The sequence below is a fragment of the Pyrgilauda ruficollis genome, unplaced genomic scaffold (assembly GCF_017590135.1).
Source record: "Pyrgilauda ruficollis isolate IOZ18807 unplaced genomic scaffold, ASM1759013v1 scaffold16, whole genome shotgun sequence".
NCBI lineage: Eukaryota > Metazoa > Chordata > Aves > Passeriformes > Passeridae > Pyrgilauda > Pyrgilauda ruficollis.
Genome location: NW_024514764.1, coordinates 2,255,510 through 2,282,920, shown reverse-complemented (window position 1 = coordinate 2,282,920; position 27,411 = coordinate 2,255,510). Strand labels below are relative to the sequence as shown.

Here is a 27,411-nt window from a genome sequence, read left to right as displayed (position 1 = left end):
GCAGCCTGACAGTGCAGTACATAATTCTGACTGTACTGCTGTGCAGTGGGAGGCAGGACTGGAGTAGCTGCTGAAACCAGCAGAGATTCCTGGATGCAAAACCAGAAAGAATTTACAATTGTTCTCTCCTGACACGTTGGCTTATGCAGAGGGAGAGATCTGTGGATTTCCTGCTGTGTCAAGAGCAGCTGCAGGGCAGCATTCCTTGCTTGGTTCAGTGCCTGTACCCAGAGCTGGTTTTCTTATTTGATCAGTGACTTTCATAAACAGATAATCCAACAAGGTAGATGCTCTCCAATGATACCAACCTGTCAGGTAAGTCACAAACCATCGGTGCAGTGGCCACAGCTCTGTTTGTTTGTATCCCACTCCCACAGTGTAACTCTCACACCACACCACACCACAGACCAAGTGTAGATCAGGAATCCTTTCTAACGTGGCCATGGCATCTTCCCAAGCCAATGGGCAGTGCCTGTCCTCATGAATCTCTTCATGAACCTCACAGGTAGGTTTCACCTCTGAAATGAGAAATAGCAGCAGCAATGGATAAAATGAGAGTCCTTTGTCTCTTGTCTTCTTAACACAGAAGATGTAACCCCCGCTTATTCTTGGGGTTATCCCCTGTAGGGCCATCAGTTGGACTTTGATGATCCTAGTGGGTCCCTCCAACTCCGGATATTCTATGATCCTATGACCTGTAAATCCCATTGATATGTAACTGCTGGTACTGGAGCTAGTGAAAAAATCAGGTCAGTAGCCCATAGAGCTGGTTTATGTTGCATATTTGTTGACCGACACCGCAAGATAATTTTTCCCCTCTCTCAGCAGAAGCAATTCATGCTGCAGTTTAATGCCACCTTCATTTGCTACTCTCCTTTCCTCCTTCAGGGTCCCCTGGCTCCCCTCAGGAAATCCTGGTGACAAAATCTGCTTCTGGGCTGACGCTGCAATGGACTGAGGGAGATTCAGGAGAAAAACCCACAACTGGCTACATTATAGAGGCACGACCCTCAGGTAAGCCCCAGGAAATGCAGGGGTTTGATGTCATCATTTCCCTTCCTTCAGCCCCTGATGAAGTGGAGAGGTTGTTTGTCATCCCAGTAAGGTAATGGGATTTTGTGAGAGAACGTGTTTCCAGTAATATTAAGATATTACTGGTTTATTATGTAGTTTAGCACATTTTCTCCTCTTTAGGAGCAGTCACAGAAAATTACCCCGACTACTCTGGCTTTCAATGTGCTACATCACTGGAAAATCATCCAACAGATGAACTAATATAGTTAATAATTAAAACTCATTTAAATGCTTACAGCATCTTTCAGGAGCAAGAACTAATAAGTATTTGCGAGCTGTATTTTGAGGACCACAGATAGAAATCTGTCTCCTTCTGCAGCAGAGCACAGCAGCTAATTACTGTTTTAATGTTAAAAATAGGGCCGTGGCTTCAGCAGCACACACACATTTCTTCCCCCATTTGTTCTTCAGGGAGATCATAGAGGCGGGGGGAAGGAATCCCCCATCACCACAGCTTTTCTTGGTGCTTTCCCAGAGCTCCTTTGCTTCTGGGATTTGCATCTTAGTAAAGCTGTTCTCTGCTTTTTTCCAGAATATTCCCCCACTTGGACAAGGTAATTTTAAAAGTCAGTGTGTGCTCTGGCCTGATCGCAGCTTGGTATCCCTTGGAAATTCAAAAAGCACATATTTCCTGGGAGCTAAGTCATTAAGGAAAGCCAGCGAGTGCTGCCAGGCCTCTGTGTAATCTCCCTTGATAACTTCCCTCCACTCTGACAGGGGATGTTGATAACCACTCTCTGGGTACAGTTTTCCAGCTGGTGATACCTCCACCAGCTCCTTGTTCCACACAGGCTGTGTTTGATGTCACCAAGTCAGGAGCTTTGCTGAAGTCAGGATATATGATGTCTGCTCTTTCTCCTCTATTGACAAGGTCTGCTACTCTGTCACAGAAGGAAATTAGACATGATCTACACTAGACATAACCATCTTGGCTGCTTGTTCTTTCTTTTTCACTTCTAGGTGCTTGCACATTGCTTGATTATATATTGATTAAATGAATGCTTATCTGTTTGATTATATAGAAGCTTGTTTGTGTCTTGAATGTCAGGTTGCATCTAAAACCAATGATTTTAATTACATTTAACCAGACCAGTAAGAAAATTATTGAGGTCATCTCTGAAGATGTAGATTTCCATACCTGCATCTGATAGAATTTGCTCTGTAATGAGGCTCTGCTCTGATCCTAAAAATAATTTCTTATTTCTGTCATTTAACTTGACAATTGCTTTCAAAATAAAAGCAAGGGAAATACATACCTTCTCAAAGCACTGGGGTTTCCCAGAGTGATCAAGTTTGTTTTCAATTAGAGCCATGACACTGCTGTGCTTCTACTTCACCTTCATCAGCTTTTTGAGTTCTGTCCTTATTTCTTCAGAGGTAGAAAATATTTTCTTATTTGAACAGCGTTGTGAGGTAGCAAGTTCAACCAAACCTGTTCATTTAAAATCACTTGCCAGCTTACATTTCCCCCAGACAGGTTTTGTGTGAGTCAGAGTATTTTAGGGGGAAACCTGCAGCCCGTGTACAGATTATCTGCAAGCTTGGAAATCCAGCTCGTGCAAGTGGTGACATTGGAAACTCATCCACTTGACCCCTCCTTGGATGTGAACCAACATTTCACAGCTCATGGCCAAGGATGCAGGATTGGGGGCCCACTCCTTTTGAGTAGGAAGAAAATAGTCCCTCCAAGGCAGGTCTGAGCTGCATTAACCCTGGGTCACTTCTGCTGGCCCCACTCCACTGATCCTGGAAGCGCACACAAGAGGTCTTATTCTCCTGCTCTTGCAACCTGACTGTTGAGGCATTTAATTCCTCTTCAGATTATTTTAATCCTATTCATGCTGCTGTAGCAAATGAACTAGGCATTTGTATGCTGGATTCTCATCCTTCGTTCTGGTTGCAGCTGTAGGAAGCGTGAAATGTGATCCAGGAGAGGAGACAGACTAATTGGAAGATTTGCTTATTCCACCCAAGCGGCGGCTTCCTCTCTGTGCTGCTTTTCTTCCTCATCTCTGCATGGAAGAGTCTGAAATCTGAATCACGAGCTTAACAAAAGCAGGGAACTAATTCTTCCTCTCAGGGCTGGTCATTCAGAGCAGCTCCTGTTTTCATATCATTCTAAGAATTTGCTTTTGCATGTTGATTTATACAGGCAGTAGAATGTGGATTGGAGCAACCTTTGTTTTTAAGGAGGAGTTGTTCCAAGAGAAGAGCAGTTGACTTGTGCTCTTCACATAAAATCAAGAAGGGAAAAGATATTTATCCTTCTGAGGTCAAAAAAGGGGGCGTTGAGCAGACAGATGAAAAGCTTTAGCTTGTTGCCAATATTTAAATGCAATACCACTACCTTAGTGTTTCGCATCTCAAGTGTCATCTGTTATAGGCCTCATTACCCCAAACGTTAAATGCTGTATCATCTCATTTTCCCTGCTGTAGCTCCCTGCCAAGACTCTTCCATCAGAGTAGGAGGATGGCTTTCTGTCAGAAATGGCAAGCCCTACTCCCTTTTGTCACTTCCCTTTGAATTTTTCGGAGCCCTGCTGTGTCTCCCAGGGCTCCTCTGCCCTGCTGGGTTTAGCAATGGTGGCAGAAGGCAGCTGAGACTGCTCATTTGATTTCCCTGTTTCTCTGCTGGCTTTATGGAAGGTGACCAGGCTCAGTACCTCCTCTGCATTTTGAGTACACTCACACACAGGGATGAAGCAGGCAAACCAATATTTTTTTCCAGAGTGATCTGTGCTAGAGGAAGACATTAGAGAAACAGAAGAGTTTTTCTTTTCCTTCAACTTCTCTGTCCTTGGAGAAATGGATTCCAGTTCAGCTCCTTGTGCATTACAAAAAATGCAATTAAGCAGGCTCTGTCTCTGCCACTGTAAGTGCTCCCCAGACATCAGCTGGGCTGGCTGAGGAATGGGGAATAGATTGTGCCCTCAGCTTTTACATACAGAGCAAAAGACAAATGGCACAGCGATGTTAAGGTTCCCAGTGCTGCTGGGAAGAATGGAGAAGCTGGCTTCAACCCCTCTTTTCCCAGCTCCAAAGGTTCCCTTTTCCCACCCAAAGGTTCCTCTCACTGTGCTTTAGTGGTGGGCATGTGACCTGTGCATTCCCAGCAGCCTCACCCAGAGTTCCCAGTAACCCCCATCTGCAAGGGAGGTGTTTGTGAAACACCCTGGGGATCCACAGGCCAGGAGTGCCCCTGGATGTGGAGCTGCCCCATGAGACCTCCATCCACGGATCAGCCTGTGCAGAGCAGCTGTGCAGGTGTTGGGTCAATCTGCCTCACAGAATCGTTTAGATTGGAAAAAACCCTTAATGCCATCAAGTCCAACCTTAAACCAAACTCTGCCACATCCACCACTCAACCATGTCCATAAGTGACACATCTTCGTGGCTTCTGTCACTTCAGCAAGAGCCTCCCTGACCCAGGACAAACAGAGGGAGATTTCATTTTCTGCTTCCTCTCCCCACCACAATGTTGGACTTTGTGTGCTTTTGCCAAGCAGGGGATGATGTCAGGCAACTGGAAGAGAATTGCACTTAAATGGAATGGTCTGGATAGGAAGGCACCTTAAAGATCAGCCAGTTCCATCCCTCTGCCATGGGCAGGGACGCTTGCTATTAGACCTGGTGGCTCCAAGCCCCATCCAACCTGGCCTTGGACACTTTCAGAGGATGGGACAGCCACAGCTGCTCTGGACAGCCTGTACCAGGGCCTTACCACCCTCACAGGAAGGAATTTCTCCCTGATATCCCATCCATCCCTGCTCTCTGGCAGTTTGAAGCCATTCCCCCTTGTCCTGTCTCTCCATGCCCTTGTAAAAAGTCCCTCTCCAGCTTTCAAGATGATGAGTCCCATGAAAGAGACATTTAGGGAAAGAACCCATCTACTTGGAGTGGGAATTGTCTACCTCATAAATGCTGGGTTCTGCTTCCCACGCCCTGAGGGCAGCTCTCACTTCAGTTTCCTTTCTGGTGTCTTGAGTAGTGTTTTTCTGTTTTCTTCCTTTTCTATTTATTTTTAACCAAATGAGGGAGCGCAGTGTCAAACATGGACACGAACCAGCAGAAGTCAGTAAATTCAAAGTGAAGGGTGCAGCTGCATCCCCGGCATCTGCCATGGGGCCTTTTTCACTTCTGCTGGCGAGCGACACACCGGGGCTGACAGTTTGTCAGCCTTCACTTCCCATTCTTGTCCTTCCACTGCTTTGCATGATAATCCAGCCCTTTGCCTCTGACAAGCACAGCCACGTTTTAATTGTGTCCTCTGTAGGAGGAACACCAGTGGCTTTCAGCCGGGCCTTAACTCTCAGCAGCTTCTCCCCTCGTAAACCTTCTAATGTGTAATTAGGAGGGAGCTTTATGGTCCAGCTCTCCTGCTCTGAGAGGGGACGGCTGGTGTTTAAAACCCAAATAACTGACAGCTCTCCGTGTCCTGGGTTGTCAGTGGCTGGATTTAGCAGAGCTGGGAGCCTCCCTGGCTGAGTGACAGCTTTATTTAGCGTGGAGACCCTGATTAATGGCCTGTGACGCCGGGCTGGCCCACGGGAGCAGAGCAGCTCCTCTCCAACGTGGGTTGGACACGGTGTTAGGGCAGAGGTGGCTTCACCTTCCCCTGTCACTCAGATCCTCTCCCTGTGCCTGAACCTCAAGCTCAGATGGGACAGAGGCATTGAGGCTGGGAGGTGAAGAGCAAATCTCCCATCAGCAGGAGTTAGGATGGAGCAGGGCTGGGGAAAACTGACAGAAACAAGGAGCAAAGAAAAATTTTTCTCTTTTGAGGAGCGCTTGCTTTTCCATCACACGTTTAAGAGGCTGAGTGCCCAGTGAAAGGCCGTGGGGAGTGGAGATGGGGACTGATGTGACCGAAAAGAAAAAGCAAAGGCAGCCTCCCTGGGGATGTCCCTCTGAGCCCTGCACCTGAGCCCTGTTTAGCGTTGCAAACTTGCTCTTCCCAGTGGTTTCTAAGAGTTAATACCCAGCTGATGTCCCAGCCATGGCATGTGCACCTTTCATCCCTAAACTGAGCAGAAAATGCTGTGTGTGGTACACTAATGATTTTCCACTGAACTGAAAGGCCAGTCTTGGCTGTCACAGGTGACCTTCTAATGAATTCTCTTTCAGCTGAACTTCTAACATTTAGAGCATACCTGGTTTTGAGGTTCTGAGGATAGGGGGAGAGGTGCACTGAAGGAATTCACAAGTGTGTGTTCAATATTTAATCTCAAAGTTGCCTACTGGAATAAAGTGATTTTTTAGTTTGGATATATCTGATTGTGATCATTGTTTACAAAGAGGAGTCTGGATGTTCCAGATGGATATAACATAAATTAATTGAGGCTCTGGAATTAAAAATCTTGCTGGTCAGGCCTTGGGAAGCCACAGGCTGTGCTGTGCTTAGGGGTCAGCAGTGGGGAAGATGTAGGACATCTGTCCACTGTAGCTGCATCAGCACCTCTCTGGGACCCAGGGATAATGAGCTGGGTCCATTTTAGAATAATTAAGGTTGGAAAAGACCTTCAGGATCATCGAGTCCAACCGTTAACTCAGCACTGACAGACCTACCCCAGGGAAAAAACCCAAAGTTTTGACAAAGATTCTTTCAGTGAATGAAAGGGAGATGGGCCAGTGACTGTGTGGCCACCTGCCAGAGCATCTCTGAGTCCCTGTGAGACAGAAATACCTCTGAAGAAACATTCACCAGCATCCTTTGCTGCCCCACACCATCACCACCATAGCCAAGGGGACAGAGAGAAGGAAATGCAACGCTGACCTCTCAGGGGTGGTTTTCCCAACTTACTGCAAGCTTCACAAAACAGTTAAATTTATGCTTCTTGGTCTGTTGGGTTTTCTGCACTGTGCACCCTGATAGGTTTGAGAAAATGAGTGAGAAAGTATGTGTCTGAGCAGTTGTGTTTGTTGTAATGAGTGCTGAACATTCACTTTTATTGTTGCTTTTTCTTCCCCTATTTAAGTGGCTTTGAATGCAAACAAATTGCTTTTCAGACAATTCACAATGGGCTCAAATTCTCTTATTGCTGTTTACAAATGTGTTTATGAAAGCTTAGGCAATTCTAGCAAATATGGCAATATTTTATAGGCATGAGATGCATCTTCTGAGTATTGGTGGCTGCAACAATCCAACTTTGAAAATGCATCCCTCACTCCACCCTCTTCAGAGAAACTAAATCCCAAACTCCTGTTTTTATTACATTGTAACTTTATGTGGTAAAATAATCTCAGCTTCTATTGCCCTGTAAAAGGGAAGTCAATATTTTATCTCTTGTTTTACAGCCATTGTAATACCCAGCTAATACATAACAATGGTACATTATGATAACTTCATTATAGTCTGATCATGCTGGTGAATAATGTATTGGTCCGAGTTTTAAGCATGGCAGGAAAATTACCTATTTTTATTGTTCTTTGGTGTTTCTCAAATGCAGCTGGAACAATAACAATCCAGCCTGCTTTTTGCATCTGCTGAGACTGCCAATCCTCCTGACCAGAAAAGCTGTAGTTTGGGGCTGTTACTCATTGTGTGTGTCACCAGACATGCAGCGCGGTGCAAATCACTGAGCCAATATTTACTGGTGCCAAAGCTAAAACATTCACATGGAAATGCACCTGCAGTGTTAATCAATCCATCTTTGCTGCTATTCCCTGTGGCACAGGAGCAGGCTGAGGGCCAGATCTTGCTCTGTTATCCCAGCACAGTTCTGGAATCGCTGCAGTCACTCCAATTAGGTTACACTCAGGTAAAGGCAAAGCAAATGAGAACAGATTCCTGCCTCACTCTGCAGCAGCAGAACGAGTCACTGAGGGTAACACTGCTGGCTCCTGCTTTATTGTTACCTTGCTAACACCTCGAGCTACAGAAGACGTGCTGCCGTTGAGCCACGCAGTGCAGACGACTGTCTTTCAAAGCAGGCAGCTCCCACGCTGAAGTCGTGTCTGTGGAGAGGTTATCATCCTATTCCCACTGCTGTGGGACATGGAGAGAAAAATAGATATTGTTGGAACAGCTTTGATAGCTAAAAGCCCAATGGGATACTTGTGAGGTCAGGTCTGTGAGAGCTGAGGGTTTGGCCCCATGTGTAGACAGAGATTCCATGTTCTCAGCAGAAATGCTAGGCACCAATTTTTACTGGGAAGCTAATCAGTCAGATTTATGTTTGATTCCTACCCTCACAATTTTTGAGTGGTCTTTTTAATTATAGTTGGTTTTGTTGCTCCTGGTACCAGCATCCGTCTCATTGAAAGTTCATTCCATTGTAGTCAAGTGAATGTGAGGTTACAGGTGTGGATCAGGGATGGGGATGGTGCCTGGTCAGGATATGAATCAGGATTAATGCCATTATGGCTGTGGAGAGCCAAGATGAAATGCTTCTGAAATGCTCCCATCAGAATGGCATTGTGCTTCTAACCACTTCAACAGCTTTATAAAAATAAACAAAACTCATTTCTGTTTAAAACTGCAGAGCACAAAGTGCAGCACAGTCTTTGTGCCATGCAAAGAGCTATTCACTGTTGCTATCATGGAGCAAGCAGCACTCCAGTGACACCACAGAACCTCCCAGGACTGGTATTAGTCTAAGCCTCACTTGAGTGCTTCAACAACAAAGCAAAGTTTGCAGTGTAAAAGGCAAGCAAAACCTTTGTGATTAGGACTCATTAATGTTGCCTTGGGTTTATGTGATCTGTCAAATGACAGATTGCTGATGGGTGACCTTACCCAGTCAGGAGGGAGTGGCAGCTGCTCCAGCCAGCTCAGGTCTCTGTGGGTGCTGCTGCTGATTTCACAGACCTCTTCCATCTGGGCTATGGAAAGCTCCCATCCTGAATTAATGCATTCACAGATGAGGCGTTCAGGGCATTCTGACATTTGTGTGTACCACAGGGCAGCCTCCCTGTGTGTCCCTGCCTGTGGCTCCAGCACACCATTGGTGACAACCTCTCTCAGTGAGCAGGTGGAAGTGCCAGGGCACACAGCTGATGCCATTTCTCTCCTTGCTGCTCTCCTAGATGAAGGACTCTGGGATATGTTCGTGAAGGACATCCCTCGCAGCGCCACCTCCTACACAGTGGGCCTGGACAAACTCAGACAAGGAGTCACCTATGAATTTCGGGTGGTGGCTGTCAATGAGTTTGGCTATGGAGAGCCAAGTGTTCCTTCTGTGGCAGTATCAGGTAATCATGGATTTTTTTTTTTTTAAGTCTTTTTCAATGGAATTTCCGGAGGCTGAGGGAGAAGAGGGGGAAAAGGAACAAACCAGACTCTCTTGTTGCAGCAGATAATCTAGGGCAGCTTGTTTTCACTTATTTTAGTATAAAAGTGGAGTAATGCAGTGGTGAATTAAGGTTTGAAATCACAGAGTGTTTGATTCTCAAGAGGAAAAATGTGCATGTGCCATTTTTAAGCTTGATAAAGAACCTACTCAGAGTGTTTATGTCAGATCTCTTGTCATAAGACTAATTTGTAGAGTCTGCAATTTGTTTGCTTTTTCTCCATTCTCAGTCTGGTTTTTGTTTGTTCTGCTTTATTTTTTTTTTATTATTTTTTTTTTTTTTTTACCCTGGAGGAAGATAAACATTTTCTGTGTTATTTTGTCTTTAGCTCTCACAAATACAGAAGTGTAGTTTCATATTATTCCTGACAATCCTCTGTGCTGGCATCTTGCTCCAGTGTGATGCCTCCAGTCCCCCTCCACCAGAACAGCTCATCTGTGATGCTCTGGGGCTCTTCCCACTCTCCCTGCTCTCTGTGTTACTCCCAGTAACAGGGCTATGACCTAAATGTGCTTCCCAAACCCCTGTGAGCAGCCCAGCCCTCTGGTTTTCTGAAGGGGCTTGAATACCTTGAAAATCAAATTCCTCTCAGCTTGCCTGGGCTGGGCAGCTGGAGTGCCTTGGCCTGTGGTGAGGTGAGAGACCTTGCCCTTGGGAAGGCTTTGCTGGGTCTCCTCTTCCCCCACTCTACTCAGGTTGCTTTTGAGCCATAGTTTTCATCCTTGCTGTGTCAGCAAAGACAAGGGGAATAAAAGAACCTGATAAAGAGGCTTTGTGATTCAAAACTGTGGAGAGTCCTGAGAACCTGGCAGCGCTCCAGTATCTGGAGTGGCTTTTATCTCTTTGCTGCTCCAGTGAAAGGCATGAACACCATTCAGCAACTCCCCAGCAGGCAGGAGAAGCAAGTGCTGCTCTCGCCATCACGGCTGCTGCGCTTGTCCTGACACAATTAACCACTTACCCCGGGAGAGCTTCCATGGATTTCACTGTGAGTGCTACCCCTGCTTTTCTTCTTCAGGACAAGGGCATGGACAGCCCACTTCAAACACCAAGAGTCAGTGTTTTTCCTGTCTGGGGTTTCAGAAAGGCTGTAACACAGCGTAAAGGACCAGCAATCATGTCAGTCTTTCCTTTGCTCGAAGACATTATTCCTCTGAAGCAGGGCATGCATCTCCTTGTGATGCTTTCTATAAATAAACTGCTTGTTTGTAAGTTCTCCACTTGAACAGAACCATTTAATTCGCCTCCTTTTGATGCTTCAGTATTCCTCTCAAATTGCTGCATGAAAGTAAGAGGCTTCCATTGAGATTCACAGTCATAAAAGTATAAAGCATTTTAGGCTGGCCACTTCAGCTGGCACAGGGAGGTATAAATTGCCCTGAATCTGCTCATCCCAGCATGGCTTGTGTAGTTTGTCTCTAGGCCTGGACTGGCCTCCTAGAAAAGAAGGAGTGTGGTTGTTTTTCCCTGCTGCAGAATACCCAGTGATCTGGAACAAATTTGAGCTCATATCATTGGGCTTAAAACAGACTTATTCAGACTTTTATTCTGATCCAGGCTTGGGACAGTCAGGGAAGGAGGGTTTGGTGATAGTGAAGGGTTGGGTTGTTCTCCTGGCATCTCCCATTCCTGCCAGGTGGTGTTCCACCTTAAGGACTACTGTCAACTGCTGGCTCCTGCTCAGAAGCTGCACTTTTCCCCAAAGCTGAGAGAGCTCAAGGGAGGACAAAGAGAATATCACTGCAAGAAAACAACAATACTTATTACTTTAAACCAAGACTGGCGAGGTGACTCTGGAAAGGGGAAGTTAGTGTCATTTTGTGTTTCCACTTGAGGTCAGATGAGGTGAAATGACCTGAGACTGCACAAAACCCAGGCAATTGAATTTATATCCCTGTGCTGCACATCAGGCTTGGCTCAGTGGATGGAGAAGTGATATAGAGTAGCAGTGAATGTTGGAAGCTGGAGTTAATGGAGGTACTGAAAGACTCTGAACCAAGTGTGCTTTGTTCCCTGGCACTAGCGGTATTTTTCAAAGAGCCACTGAACAGCATTTTGGCAAGGTAAGCCTCCCCAAAAGTGGAATAATCGTGGGTCATGGCACATGTATTAGTGGTTTCCTTGACCCAGGAGTGCTAAGCCTGCCATGTCAATAAATGTAGGTGCAGAGCTGCCTCTCTTCTCCTGGTGATAACTTCTTAGCTAAGGGCTTCTGGAGCTGCTCCAGGAGTATGAAAGGTGCTTGTAGAGATGGAACTGGTTGTAGAGAAGCTGTGGCTGCCCCATCCCTGGAAGTGTCCAAGGCCAGGTTGGGCAGGGATTGGAGCAACCTGGGATAGTGGAAGGTGTCCCTGCCATGGCAGGGGGTGGCACTGGATGAGCTTTAAGGTCCCCTCCAACCCAAACCATCCTGGGATTCTGGCTTGGAGCTTGATATGCTCCTGTTCTCTACCATCTTAGAAGGATCAGCAAGGCCCTCCAGAGTCTGAACCCCTCCCTCTCCTGAGCACCAACCATCATTCCCTGTGGGGAACAAGAGAAAATTTTAAAGGGGCATAAAGAGGAACTGTTATTTGTTTTTTGCTCTTTCAGCACAAACAGAAGCCCCTTTCTATGAGGAGTGGTGGTTTCTGCTGGTGATGGCTCTCTCAAGCCTCATCCTCATCCTGCTGGTGGTGTTTGCCTTGGTCCTGCATGGCCAGAGCAAGAAGTACAAGAACTGCAATGGAGGTAAGGCATCAATTCTGTGCTGTGTAAAAATCTCAAAAGCTGTGGGAATCAGCGATGCCTTTCCTTTGAACCTCTGATTTCCTCAGCAGGGACTGGGTTTAGAGCTATTTTGCTTGGCAGAAGACTTGGAACTTTTTGCTGTCTGCTGTGGTAGAAATGGTGTTTGCCCCTAGCCACACTGGATCAGGGTTTGGACACTGACCAGCCATGGGCTCAGACAGGACAGACTCTGGAGGTCCCAGGGACTGCAGTAAAAGCCAAGGAGTCTGGGTCAAACATTTGGCAGATAAGGAATAAATAAGAAATTAACTGAGACTTTAACTTTATCATAATTCCCTGATAGACAGGGAGAAGGAGAAAAATTCTGCTTTTCCATGGCTGTACCAATGTGGATATTCTAAACCTCTGTGTGTGAGGGCTAAATCACAAATTCCTTTATATTGAGTGCCTGCATCTCACATTCCTTCCCTAAGTCAAGCTGCAGTTGCTGGGCTGGGGACCAAGCAGCCAGGAGGTGTCTTGGTTATCTGGACCTGTTAGATTTTAACATATAGTGAGCATCAAGCTTTGAATTTTCCTTTAGTGGTGATTTTTACCAGTCTCCTTTCTTGAAAGGAAACAGGAGCTACCTGCTCTGTAACTTGGAATGTCAAATAGTCCCCTTTGAAAAAGCTCGTTCTTGAGCTCTGAATATTATTTTTACCTTTTCTTCTCCATACATGATAAAGTCCTGGGAGGGTTGTTCACATGTGTATTTCTCTGATAGCCTCCTCCACCTGCAGCAGGAAATTTCTCTGATGCCAGGAGGTGCCAGAAAAGGTATATTCATGAAAAGGATCAGGTGGATGGGTCTCTGCACTATCTGTTCTTAGGGATTAATGTAATGAAGTCTTCCAGGCAATATTTAGTAATTCAGTCCCAAAGTGAAGATCTTCTCTTTCTTTGTAATTCACTTCTAACAAGTGTTAGAAATCAGATTTCATTCCCAGGAGATATAAGATGTATGAGTACCGTGGCATTTTACCAAGTTAATACTATTACATATTTGTATGCACAGCTCATAGGAAATCTCTCATCTTCTTAGTTTTACTGTGTTTGGGGGACAGACATGAAAAGGCAGGTCTGACCTGTGCTGTCAGATATCCGTGTTCACAGAGCCTTAATGCAGCACTGAAATTGAAGCTGAGGATAAAGCACCTGTCTGCTGCAAAGTGGCAGCCAGCCCTTCTCCCTGGGACACAGGCTCAGCTCACACCTTTGGGATGGCAAAGGATGAGCACAGGAGAGAACAAGCTCCTGCTAGATTTGATCACCAGAAATAATACACTGGGCTTTATTTTCCTTCTTCTTCCCATGCCGTCCTTGTTCCTGCCTCACATTGTCTGGGGATTTCTCCATACCTGATCCCCATTTCAGCTGTGGCATGGTTTTCCCATTTGCTATCCACTTGCCCTTCATCTTGCTTTTTTTCCTTTTTTTCCTCTCCCCTTTTCCTCTTTTTCTACCTTTTCTAGTTTTACTTTCTCTTGCTTTACTCCAATCAGCATAGAATGGGATTCACAGCACCTGATTTAGGACATCTTCAGTAGCCACCTAAATTAGTTATCAGGTTTCTATTTATAGTCAAAAATCAAGAATAAGCACTTTTGAAGCCCAGTTTATCTGTGCTGTTTTAGATCCTTGCCTCTGAATGAAATCCATCCATGCATCCATCCATGACTCCTTTCTCCTCTTTTGACTTCCTCTGCCCCTTCACATTCCTGATACACTCCTTGCCTTCACTCTGTTCTCACTTGCAAGGAGAAAAAGTGAATTTCAAATAATTAATGATGTCATAAAACAGAAAGAAGGACAAGGACTTCTGCAGTTCTATTTGGGGGAAAAGTGCTTTTGTTTCAGCTGAACCTTTCATTTCCTGGCTCCAGGTAAAACCATCTCCAACGTGGAAGAGTCAGTCACCCTGGACAATGGGGGCTTCACTGCTCTGGAGCTCAACAGCAGACACCTGAACATCAAGAGCACCTTCTCAAAGAAGAATGGAACCAGGTAAAAAGCTGGGAATGCTGTGCTTTTGGAATGTCTTTTTTCTAGCTCCAAGCATTGTTAAAGAGGCAAAAGGGAGAGACTGAAGAATCCAGGGAGGACTTAAACACCCAAGTCTCTACCTCAAGCTGTGATTCTGGCTTCTAAGCATGATTTCATTAATTCCAGGGGGATAACAACATCCCAGATATTAATCCTTTGCATTTCCTAGGTCTCCTCCTCGGCCAAGCCCAGGGGGGCTGCACTACTCTGATGAGGACATCTGCAACAAGTACAACGGGGCTGTGCTGACCGAGGGCTTGGGCCTCAATGAGAAACCCCTGGAAGTGTCAGAGTCAGAGGTAAGGATTTCCCTCTGCCTCACATTGCACAGACACTGCAGATAATCATTTCCATGCTGAATCCTGGCAAGTCTTTGAAGTCCCAGTCCCATACCTGCATCATGCTGTGTGGTCACTGTTTGTCTGTCTCAGGGATTTTAAAAGGTTCAATTCACAAGGCTGTTTGCATCACATCTTAAAATAAAATATCAAAGGAAAGAATGACAAGCAGGACCCAGCCAGGGCAGATTCCAGACCTGGCCTTGGCAGATATTCAGTTTTCCAGAGTCAGGTAGAAAGATAAGTGCAATCAGTCAGACAGTGTGTGCTGTCCTCTCTGGAAGGATCTGCACACCCCCTTGTGCCTGTGGGCTGCAAACTTGGAGCACTTTTGGGAAAACACACATGTGCTGCAAAATAACCAGCTACTGTCTTCTGGGCGAGGTTAAAGGTGAGATGTGCTTTGGACTGTTGCACTGACTGGAGTGTGGAATGTGGTTTGCAGTTTCACAGCTACAGCAAACCCCACCAGTCAGAGGACTGGCCTGAGTGGTGACAGCCACTGCCTTGGTTACAGAGGGAGTAGGTGGGGAGTGAGTAACCTGCCAGGGAGCCACATGGTCATGGCTGTGAGGGCCCAGCATTCAGCTCTCTGAACACCCCAGCCTTGCCTGTAGACTGTTCTCCACAGAAGGTGGGTGTTTGCCAGCATCATCCATCTGGCAGAGCTCCATCTTGTGTTCCACATTCCCTGTAAGAAGGAAAAAAGTGCTTGCTGTCTGTGAAAGTCCAGCAGTGGCCATGGGTGAATAGACAAGACTTCAAAGGAGATCCAGAAAGGTAAATCTGTCTCTAAAATCAGACGCTGTCAGCTGAGATCCTGATGAATCTGAACTGACAGCGCAAGGAGTGAGCAGTGGGCCAAACCATGCCAAACCTGACCCTTCCAGCAAGAAAAAATCACGGGCAGCAAGTCGTGAAAGAAGATGACAGTTTTCATCTGTAGCTTTTCTGCACCTGCAGCTACAGCTGCTTTTCCTGGCTACCTAGCTCTCACCTCCTGCTAATTACCACCGACAGCCTGCTGCTTTGTGCTGCCCTGTGGCCGACCCATCGTGCAGGCAGCTTTCCTTGGTGCAGCTCAAGCTGCTGTCTCTGCAATGCTCTGGCATTACCCTCCAGATTAAACCCACAGTGCTTTGGTCATGTCACTGTAACAACCCAGCATTAAACCTGTCATTAAAGCAGTTTGCTGAGCATGATCGTGAATTTAGCACTGGCACCTTTTGACATTAATTTCAATGTCCCGTGTGGTATTTCCTGGTGATGTGCAGAAGTCTCCTTGCAGGGTGTCATTATGCCTCCTATATGCACTGTTTGTACAGCAGAGAATGAAGTGATTTTGGTGGGTTTTTTTCTCAGGCTATTGATATTGTTTATTTACTGTTGTATTGCTGTTGAGCCTGAAGGTCTCAGTTGAGATTCTGCTGCTTTTGTGAATTGGGTGTGCACGTGAGTATGTGCATAAAATATGCCCCTGTTTTTCCTTGGGGCTTGGAGATACAGCCCGCCTGTATAATGTCTTTGATGCTTGTTTGGGGTTTTTTGTAGTGGGGAGTGCTTTTAGTCATGAAATGTTAATATGCTCCCAGTAGAGGTAGCAGTAGGAGATGCTGCCTTTTGATCAGCCTGAAAATGCTGTTTATGTTGGCAGGTGCAGACAGGAGGTGAGGTGGGCTGGGGCAGAGGTGGGCATAGATGACTGACCACTCTCTTTTCAAGTATTCCTGTACCTATTAGCTCTTCCTGTTTGTCTTTTATTTTCTTTTAGTTTCTGTTCTCAAAGGAGATCATAATAGACAAGCTCTGTTTTCTGAGAGTTTCAGATTTTCCATCTGTCTTAGCAGACAGAAACATTTGCCAGAAGAGTTAAAGACATCTTTTAATGGGAGAGTTCTACACAGGCTTAGTCCTCTGCCGCAGAGGGTCCTGATGCTGTTTCCTCTAATACATCTGTGTGTGGGTTTCAAATTCCACTTAATATGATGCACATCAGGGCAGGCAGGGACAAAAACTGTGCCTTTGCCTTCAATCTACTTGTCACTGTGTTACTGCTTAGTCTTATGCCTGTTGCCTGAGGTGTCAAGATTTTACATGGAAAAGAGGGAAGCTCACTGGCTTCAAGTCTCCTGAGGTTTACTGAACATGAAGAACTCTTGGGCTGACTGACTGCACTTAAAACACAGCTGCCTGGGAGCATTCTTCCAAGCTTGCTCCGGGAGGGGAGAGACACACAGAAACAAAGAGGAAATCAAATAAGACTCTTAATATTCATAAATCAAGTGGTGAACTTACTCCATGTCATGAAAGCCAAGCACCAGTACTATTAATGAGGTTAAAGAAGTTTAATTGGCAGGTACAGAGCAGGAGACTGCTATGAGTGTAAATGATTAATAATAATAGGCTTTTAGTTAATGAGTCAAGTGGACAGGGCTCTGGACAGATAATCAGAAAAAATTTGGTGTTCACCATGTATAGAAATCTGATGATGTACCTGCAGTGTCATCCAGCCAAGGAAGAGCAGGAGGAGAGGGGAGGCTGGTGCACGTTTGTGTGTTTTCAGCTGTCCTTGTGGTCTCCAAAAAACTGTTTCCAGGAGGAAATACTCTCACAGGTTGCACACATTGTCAGACAGTGCTGGATGCTCTGGCCTTCCCACTGCTGTCTGCAGTATGACTGGCTTTGGCTTTCTCAGCTCTGTAGGAAGATATTCATTTCCACTTAACACTTCAGAGGGAATAGGGTTTAACTTGTTTCCAGTAAAACTCTCCAGTGATTTTGACAAGTTGGGCACTATGTGGAAACCAGCTGCAGGTGACACATAAAATAAGAATGGGTTCCCATGTCCAGAGAAATATTTTGCATACTGGGTTACCTTGTCTCTTTTACAGCATATTTATTTCAGGCCAAAAAAAAAAAAAATCTTGCTGTTATCTACATTTTTAGAAGTAATCTTGTAAGGCTGTTTCTTTTGTAGTCACTTAAAAGGATAACTGGAACTATTATCAAATTTATTATCACATTTCCCACTGACTAAGCCAGCCAAAGCTGGTGGCTGACTTGCCTCTGAGCAGCATTCGTGCATTTTATGCTACGAAAAATACACCTAAATAGTCTCTCATTTTCTGTATATGTTGTTTCATAGGCATCCATGCACCTTTGGTTGACAGTGTGTAATGTCACCACACACCCAATCATGCTCCAGCCTATGGAGGTTTCCAAGGTAACACAGCCACAGTCGCAGGGAAAGGAGAAAACTGAAAACAAAGCAAAAAACCCTGCAGCATTTCTATTTACTCAATAGTTTATAAACCACTAAAGAGTAATCCTTTAGTATAAGCTGTCTGTATTGTCATGCTAAACAGGTTTATCTTACTTCTCCTTGATTTTCATCGGGCTGTGGAATGCCAGTTCAGAGCATTCCTTGCTGATAAGAGTGGTTATTGGAGTCTTGCTGGGAGCAGACCTTAGGAGATACTTCAGAAACACGGACAAAATAGTCAGTTCCTGCCTGTCCTGAAAGAATACAGAAAAAAACTGTTGTATCGACACTAACAAGCAGGTTATCCTTTCCAGCATCAGTCTGAATGATGGTGAAAGGCTGAAGTTACTGCAGCTCTATATGCTTCATGACAGTTCCTTCTGAAAGACCCTGGTCTTATTTACACCAAATTAGTGTTCCCTTTCAGTTGGTGTAATGAACTAATTAGTGGACAAATTATCAGCAAGTGGTATTGTTTTAAACTCCCTCTTTCACTTCATGGCAAATCTGAGCGCACCGTATTTTCATGTTAAAGTGTTCCCAGGATTTCTCCTCTTTATTATGTTGACTTCTGGCAATGTTGAAAGAACTTTGCTTAGGAACAGAAATTATATTAGTTTTGTGAGCGAGATTTTTTGCACTATGGACACACAGCATCTTGTTTGGAGACTGATGCAGAGTGCAATAACTTGTTTCCTGCTGAGGACAGAGGGAAGCAGGGTTTGGAGATCTTCTGGTGAAGTCGGCTGTGTCTGCAGCTGAGGACCAGCCTGAGCTCCTGCTGCCAGGCCCTGCCATGCTGCCACATCTGCAGCCATCCATGGCACTCCTGCTGCAGCCCCTTGCAAAAATAGACAGGGCAGTGCTGGCAGGATGTTCCTGGCAGCAGTGCCAAGACTCTGGAGCTGCTCTCTGCACCCACTGGCTGTGAAGTAGTCCAGATCTGGGGATATTCCAGGAATGCTGAAAAAACCACCTGTTCAGGAAGGTCTTTGGAGGGAGTCGAGTGTTGGCTTCCCAAGCCTGGCAGCTGGTGCAAAGGAGTGTTTTTCTAGGAGACAGGCTTGCTGTGTTCCTTCTGGAATAATTATGAAATGCTGGTAGGGCTTTGTTGTATTAGTAATTACTTGTCAAGGCACCTGAAGCTTTTCATTCTTAAAAATCAAACAGTACATAATTCCTGTAGAGCCAAACCCTGGTAAATAGTGGAGAGGAAGTTTTGCAAAGCTGTAAAGAGCTGCTTTGCTCACTTTTGGAAAGCACTGGGAAAAATTTCTCAGCTCTGTCCATCACCCTCTGTGCTGGAAAATGGGCACAGAATAGTATTGAAGCAGCTACCTAAGCAAAGAAGGGGGATGATGGATGCTGTGCCCTTTTCAAATGATGGTTCACAAGGCATTTGAGGATTGTTCTTCAGAGACCATAAAAAAGGAGCTTTAGAGGAGGAAAGACAAGTTTTGTGGCAGGCAGAATCAAGAAGGATGTGTGTTTGCTGGGTGGTGTCATAGATCAGAACCACACCAACCTTTTGAAACTAATTGCAGCAACGAGCAGTGATGAGCTGCACTTACCTGTCTCTCTTGTGTGTCTTAGGCAGCTTCTACTTTGATATTTAATTGCCTCTAGAATTGGCAATGCAGATTATTGAGTGCAGGGAGGGAAAGGAATAAAAGCTTTTGCATGGTCTAGTCAGAGATTTTGAGGGAAGGCGTGAGATCTGGAAATGCCTGGGTAAATGTTCGTGTGCTAGATGGGATGGGGCTGGTACTAGTAGGAACATCAGTGGGAACAGAAGGAAAAGGTGCTCTGAGATTCCTAAGATTTACTACTTTGTAAAGCTTTGAAGCTCTCCAGCCACCGTGCATAAATGTTTCAGGGGTAGGATCCGCTCTGAGCAGGGAGCTGGGTCTGACTCATCCCAAGGAAGCAGCCCCTCCTGCCTGGCAGCTCTTCTTTCCCAGATTTTGCATTCTCTTTCTTCCGTCCCCGCTGGTTGTATACCTTGTACCACCCATAATCAGCTGGAACATGCAAATAGTGTTATTTGCCTGCAAAAAAGTCTGATTTTACTTAACTTCCTTCCAGTTATAGAACTAATTTTCAATACTTAACACCCAGAGTCCTGTGCAGGTGGCTTGGGCTGGCCACCCCAAACATTGGCCTGGCTAACCAGAGTTTGTGTGGAAGGTGTCCCTGCTGTCCTTCCATCAGAAGAGAAATACTCAGTTGTAATTGCAATATTTCTGATTGTGATTGAAAGCTGTTGGTTTTGCTGTGACCTCCCTACCCTTCCCTGCATCTTGTACCCAAGCAGGAGCTCCTGGCTGCCCCTGCACTGTTCTGCAGGGAATTGGAAGGGATTTCTCTGTCACTTATCATCAGAGGACTCTCCTTCTAGCAGCAAAGTCTGGCTAAAGCAGAGCACAGTGCTTTTCCACAGCCCAGCCTGTACCACACTTGGACTGCCATCCCTCTTACCTTACCATTACAGCTTTAGTCAGCTGGTGATGCTAAACTTGCCTCCCAATTCTTTGCGAGCACAACAGGCTGAAATTATCATTGATGCTAATGACCGATTATTTAATTCTATTTTTCCTGATGCCCCAGGTCACTGACTCGGATTACGAGGACGAGTTGCCCAAGCACTCCTTTGTGAACCATTACATGAGCGACCCCACCTACTACAACTCGTGGAAGCGGCAGCAGAAAGGGGTGAAGCAGCACCCGGCGTCCTACAGATACGAGGAGTGCACGGCCAGCGAGGCAGAGCCCTATTTCCAGACTGTCATCACGACACAGAGCTCAGGAGGGGTGTACACCCCCACGGGACAGCCCGCGCCCGGCTCCCGGACTCCAGTGACAGGATTCTCGTCCTTTGTCTGAGCGGGGCTGGGACACGGCGGGACAGCCGCAGTGACCGCGTGTGCGCGGCCGGGGCGCTGAACTGTGGGGGACCTCTCTTATCAGGGTAGAAACGGATGGGAACACACCTGAGGCTGGGTTGTTGGTGTTTTGGTTGGTTTTTTTGTTGTTTTTTTTTTTTCTTTCTGAAGACAATCAACTCTATGAAAACACGGAGCTGAACTAGCTGAACCTTTGTTTAAGAAAACAAAAAGAAAAAAAAGGAATTCTGAACAGTGATGATTTTAACCACTTGTGAATAGTAGGGGTTTTTTAACTGCTTTTTGTAACACTGCTTCAGGAAGCAGCTCCCATGCCCTTCTCCTTCCCTCTTTCTTTCTCTCCCCTCCTCCTGTCCCACTGCTCCCAAACAAGCAGGTGAATTCCCTAGATGCAATGAGTGACTCTGTGATGTGATTTGAAGAGAAAACATAAAACCTCCCAGGCTCCTTTTTCTTCCTTTTTCTCTACTCTTTTTTATTTTCTTTTTCTCTTATTTTTAATTTTTCTCTGTCATCAAAGTTAAGTAGTAAAACATAGAAAATGGACACATTTTTAGGTGAAAAGCAGACACCTCTCTTCTCCTCGCTGCTCCACACATTAGGAGCACTGGCTGATCAATGTAGGCTCAGATGTGTCACTGTGTCTGCTCTAAGCTCACTACTGGTGTATTTATATTGAATTACTGACCTGCTTTTCTTTCTTTTTCAAATGGGACCTGCTGCATTCTTTAAATATTCCAACTCCAGGGCCTCTGGAAGAGGAGATGGCTCGAAAGAGCGCTGTAGGCAGTGGTGGGTGAAGCAAGTGGGAAGAATTCAGATGTAAGGTCAGTTTATTTTTGGTGTGGCTCTAATCCTCCTTGTGGACTGCGTGTACCATTTGAATCAGTCATTTTTTAAAAGTCAAAGGACACAACCCAGCAAGCCAGAGGAATTTTTCAATTAAAATTGCAGTGACAACCTAGAGAGTTTACTAATTGATGAGGGTTTTGATCATCAGAGTTACCATGCCCTGCCAACAGAAGTTGAACATCCTTTCTCACCCAGACTCTGCCATTCTGTTTATTGGTCTGTAAAAAAGTACACAGTGGCAGGGTTTGTTTGATTTCATTTTTTTAGTACAAAGACACACCACACAGACTGGGTGAGTTTTGGTGTCCACAGGTGCCTTTTATTGATTCTGCAGCTTCATCTCTGGGAGAAGCAAAAAAGTGTCTCCAGATAAAGCTAACCAGTTTTTTCAGGCATTAGGGTCATGAATTACCTTGTGCACGTTTACAGCCTGCTCTGTGCACTTGAAACTACAGCCTTTGGAAAGAAAAGAGGAGACTTTTATTTTTCGTCCTTTTGTACAGCTCACTTTTTGTTTTCTTCTTTTCTATCCTTTTCCTGAATCTGTCATGTTTAGTAGCAAGTTGTTTACTCACAAGGAAGTTGTCAGGCGTTGAAAGAATCCAAGTAGCAACAGTCCTGGGTCACCAGACTTTTTGTCATAAGAGTTTGAAAGGTGAATTTGGAAGTAGGAGAGTCCTTGCCACACCAGGATTTTGGCATTTCCTTCCAGGTGGATAAGCCAGGAAAATTGGTGCTTGCTAATGTCCTGTCAAGGCTCATGTGGCATTGTTCCCACAGAAAATTGTCCCTGTCCTCTCGAGGGATGTGGGACATCTGTGGCAGGGGGAGGTGGTGTCTTCAGAGCAGGTTGTTGAAACCAGGCTGCCCAGGGGCCTGGTTGGGAGTATCCTGGTGGCACCTCACCAGAACAGCTGAGGTCCAAGGGCCAGCTCAGCCTTGCTGTCACCTTTCAGTGCCTCTTGGACAGAACAAACAATCTCAGAACTGCTTTTACTCTTGGGCACTGCCTCCGAGCACTGCTGCTCTTGGTGCACGCACACTCTGCAGAGCTTTGGCACTGGACTGCTGTTCCTCTCCAAAGGTTCCAGGAAGAAAAAGTTCAAAACCAAAAACTCCAGTGGGTGTGTTTAAGGGCTTTTGAGTTTGGGATAATGATCTGCAGCTCATTAGATGGCAAGGGACTCGCAAAGACATGGCTGAGCCAAAACCCTGTGAGTCATCCCCCTCTCTGCACCTGGGTAGGATGTGTGTGGGATGGAGATGGGGCTCCAAAGAGGATGAATTGGAGTGTGCTGTGAAGAGGAATGCAAAGCAAACAAAAAACCCACTGCCTTCTGTGCACTTTGACTGTTCTCTTAAGCCATATGGACTTTGCTTTAATTACTGAACTGCCAAAATTTGTTTTCAGTCTGTGTTTTTTGTTTCTTAGACAGAATTATCTACGTGACTTTCTGATTTGTTTTCCTTTTCCTTTGTCATTTCCTGCATTAGATTACATAATTTAGACACATTCTTTTTATACATTTGACACAGCTCTTGAAATTTTAATGGCACTTGTCCAACAGGTGTAAGAGGTAGTGCTGGAGGAGGAGCCCTCCAAGGACCACTGAGGACTTTAGGGATGTAAATTAGTAGGAAGTAGATGGAACACCGAAGACTTTGCTCCAAAGAAATGCATAGTGTAACTCCACATCTCCTGAATATTGCCTTACACTTGGTGTAAGGTGCAACTACTCCCTGGGGTTGATCTGATATCACATTGAGGACAAGAACCCCAAGAAAACCACAGAGAATAAAGGAAATGGACTTCATGGCCACTGCTCCGCTGAAGGACAACATGGGGAGCAGCACAATCTATACAAAGCGAGGAGAAGAGGCTATTTCCTTTTTTCTTAGAACCAGCTGCAACTAAAAAGTCTGAGCTTGCTGAGGGCCTGCTGAGTTGGCTGTGTGGCTCTTTTCTTCTGACTGCTGTCAAAATAACAGGTTAGGTGTGATTCCTTTAGGACCTGTTGATCCCAACAAAGGTATTTCTGTTCCATTCTCGTTCACACTGTTGTCACTCTTGGTTATGTTGTGTTCAGGAGTTGGCTTTTCTGACACATGGGTTTATTTTCAATAGGCAGTTACAGAGTGAGGAGCTGCAGTGCCCTGCCCAGCCCTCAGCTGAGCACAGGATGTGTTTTCTGCTGTGCAGGATCCATGTGTGATGCCTCCACGTTCCTGCTAACACACTCAACTTGTAAAATATGGTTAATAGGTAGGTTTTATTTACTTCACACATCAGGGAAATTGTTTTATCTGGAAGGAAATACTCCATCAGTTAGGCAGAAAGCTCTATTTCATTGCTGCAATCTTTGGAAATTGCAGCCTTGAAATACAACTTTTAAACATTAGTTGTCATGTTACAGTAACTTCACCCATTGAATTCGCTTCCATTTCCATCTTCCTGTTTAGAATAATCTTGAAAAATGAAGGCTTATGTTTAAAATGCCTTCTCAGGATATTTTATTTTTATTTATTTATTTTCCTTCCCATGTTTCTCAGGTCTCTTGGTGACTGTTACTGAAAAATAAAAGCAGCATCATGAAATGACCAAGGGAGACATTTCAGGGAATGGTTTAATAGGAGCTTGTTTTTCATACAATAGCCATAACAATATCCAGTCTCCTGCAGGTAAAGAGTGCCCAAGTCTTCACCCCCTGCAGGGCTGAGGTGACAGCAGTCACCACTGTCAGCAATGGCCCCAGCCCCAGACCTCAAGTTGTCTCTGTCGTAAAGCACATGCAAAAGTGCACACATAAAGGAGCTGTGCTGTTGCAGCCCACTCCAAGTAGAGCATTTTATCCCCCCCAAAATCCATGTCACACGTGGTGTGTCTCCACCATGGCCCACACCATTGGGTGGAATATTTTCCATTCCTGCCTTTTAATGCTCTGATGTTTGGGCAGGGCCAGCACTGTGCAGGTACAAATGGCAGTGGTGACAAGGGACAGGAGAGAGCACTCCTTTGCTTTCATCAGTGACAGTCTCTTATTCCCTGCCCTGGGAGTCACTCGTGGACTGCCTTCATGGGGAGGGCAGGGAGAGGTGAGAGCAAAGGCTTTCATCAGCAGTTACTAAAGGAATCAGACTTTGCCCAGTGATCCCACTTTTGGGAGCAGTTGGCATGACTGGAGAGAAAAAAGAAAAATACACAGAAAATAAACTAATCTATTACTCATAAGGATTTCTTTTCCCTCTTCATTCTGAGTGTTAAAACCAGTGATGTTTTGCAGATGGGCCAAGATCTCATTTTTCTTCCTTATGCCAAGGTCTCTGCCAGAAGCTGTGTAGCAATTGTTTGGACTAAATATCTTGAGATGGGGATGCATTTATTATCCTTGCCATTGCTTCCCTCAAGAAATCCATTGGGTCATCCAAAGATTATCTAATCTGCTTTCCAAAAAGGGAGGAGAGAGAGATCTTTTTACATACAGAGCACTGGTGTCTTCTCCCACACATTGCTTTCAGATATACAGGACAACTTGTTGGAGGAAAATCCTTTTAGAAAAGGAATTTATCAGAAACTTTAAAAGAAAGCAAACAACCACATAAGAAAGATAACTTCTGCCAGAGGCATTAGAAATCTTAAAGTCCAGAAGCCTGTGATGTGTAGGAGTGATCAAGATGCCAAGACCTCCTTTTTTTACTGATCTCCTGTACCAGTAGCAGCCAGAAGGACACACCCAATGAGGGGTGATGTTTGGAAGGGAAGAACCACAGAGCTGCTGGGACATGGGCATGTTGTACTGGAGAGAGCTCCACTCAGCCAGGAGTTCCTGCTGGTTCAGTCACATTCCTTAGATTGCTTTTATGGGTTGTTGCCGGCACACGTGGAATCCACACACTATCAAGGTGTTCCTAGAAGCTACGAGGTTACTGGAGGTGAGGAAAGATTTGCTGGTGTGGTGTTCAAACAAAGCCACACATGTAATGATGTTGTTCTACCAAAACCATTGAAACCTCCTTGTGGAAACCACCCTTGAATTAGGAGCATGTTCACCCCAAGACTGAACATGATGGGCCTGAAATGGCTCCCCCTGACAAGACATAGAATCCCAGAATGGTTTGGGTTGGAAGAGATCTTAAGGATCACCTTGTTTGAACCCCCCTGCCATGGACAAGGACACCTTCCACTATGACCAAGTTGCTCCAAGCTCCATCCACCCTGGCCTTGGACACTTCCAGTCCGTTCTGTTCTTTGTATTTCTGTACTCCTTTTGTCCTCCCCCTGCACTCCCAGAAAAAGAAAGCTGCCTTGCACTTTGTGCAGGTGTAGAGTTCACTGCGCCGGACAGCAGAGAGCCACAATGGATAAGCACACACATGACACCTGGGACAGGTGAGATTTGTTCGAACAAGGAGCGAAGTACCATTAGCACTTGAGATTCAGGCTCTGACTCAGAATTTTATCTTCTCAAAGCTGCCACTTGCCCACTTTAAATGGCCTTGGGGCCTCAAGACTTGACAGGAAATTCATTATTTCAATGCTGTTTGATCACTGTGCACTTTCTTGAGGCTTGAATCACTGGATACAGAGACAGGAATGGGGTTACAGAGCTTTATATCAAGGTGTTTTCCCATTTGTGTCCAATTCACTAGATTTGGGAATTTCTGCTACCATGGAATGGTGGTGTTCTGCAGGTGGGAACTGCCACCAGGGCTCCCTTTGATGTCATTACGCCCCTGGGCCGTGCTGGGGCCTGTCACAGTGCAGTGGGAGCTCTCAGGTAGCAGAAAGGTGCAAGAACCCCATATTCTGGTGAGTTTGTAGCTGGTCACTTCGCCTCTCTTGGGCTGGAGTCCATCCTCTGAGTTGGTATCTGCTGTCAGCTGTGGGGTAGGACCACCTCACACAGCTGTGTCTGAGCTGCCCTTCGGTGTACTCCGGTTATCGGATCATTGCTTTTAATTCAGTGTCTCCTTGGAGATTTGCCCTGGATTTTTGTTCCACACCTCTTGTTAGCCTCACCTTCACCACTCCACTATTTTATATGAGAAAGTTACTTCTTCTTTTGCAAACTTGCTTCTGATTAAAAGAACCCTTTTGGAAACATCTGTGTCCTTGGTACATTTGTTCTGTAGAATGAAAAAAAAGGATTTTTCCAGACTCTTCTGTTGCTGAAGAAGTTTCTGTGTGCCTTGCCAGCATGCTCACGAGTTAATGGCTCAGGACACTGAGAATGTAACATGGACTGAAATTCCTCACTGTTTGCTCTGGACTGTAAAATCTTACAACCCCTGCTGCTTCTCAGCTAAGCTGACACTCTCAAATAGTTTCCACACAGAATTTGATCAGTCTTAAATATTTTATTATTTTGCAGCAATAAACTTCCTCAGACCCTTAGTACAGGAGAGTCAAAACCCACTCAGAACATCTCGGGGCCAACATTTTTTATGCCTTTGTCCCCTCCCCAGCAGTGTTGTAGCAGTTGTTAATCAGTTCCCACAAACGTGCAGATGTTGGGGAGGCAGGACGAGATCCCAGCTGGGGAAAATCAGGGCAGCTCTGTTATTCCAGGGTGGTTGGTTGTGCTTTTCACCCACTGAGCACCTGGCCTAGAGAAGTAAACTAAACACAGTCAGGTCAGCTACAGCTCTGGTGGGAGAAATGAGGGCAAGAAATCAATGTTTTCCAAGAGGGAGAAGGGAAGAAAAAAAATAGTCAAACTGTGAAGGAAAGAACTCATTCTCCTGCTCCTGAAAAGGATATTATAAATAATGCAGTGTTGTGTAAATACAGGCAGCCCTTTGCAGCTGGGAGCTTGTAATAACCCAGAGGTATCACTGTACCCATTTTAAAGATGAAAATCCTCCTGCCACAGCATTTTGT

General features: G+C 45.4%; 1 protein-coding gene across 6 annotated transcripts in view; it reads left to right on the top strand.

Moving 5' to 3' along the window:
- The window catches only part of SDK1 (sidekick cell adhesion molecule 1), a 383,849-nt gene extending 357,226 nt beyond the window's left edge, over window positions 1–26,623 (top strand). For all 6 annotated transcript variants that reach the window (XM_041462308.1, XM_041462312.1, XM_041462313.1 and 3 more), the window contains 6 exons: window positions 889–1,014; window positions 9,100–9,264; window positions 11,956–12,093; window positions 14,019–14,139; window positions 14,348–14,477; window positions 20,386–26,623. In XM_041462308.1, the coding sequence (XP_041318242.1) occupies window positions 889–1,014; window positions 9,100–9,264; window positions 11,956–12,093; window positions 14,019–14,139; window positions 14,348–14,477; window positions 20,386–20,661 (956 nt within the window). In that variant the 3' untranslated portion in view covers window positions 20,662–26,623. The remainder of the gene's footprint in view (window positions 1–888; window positions 1,015–9,099; window positions 9,265–11,955; window positions 12,094–14,018; window positions 14,140–14,347; window positions 14,478–20,385) is intronic.
- The last annotated feature ends 788 nt before the right edge of the window (window positions 26,624–27,411 follow it).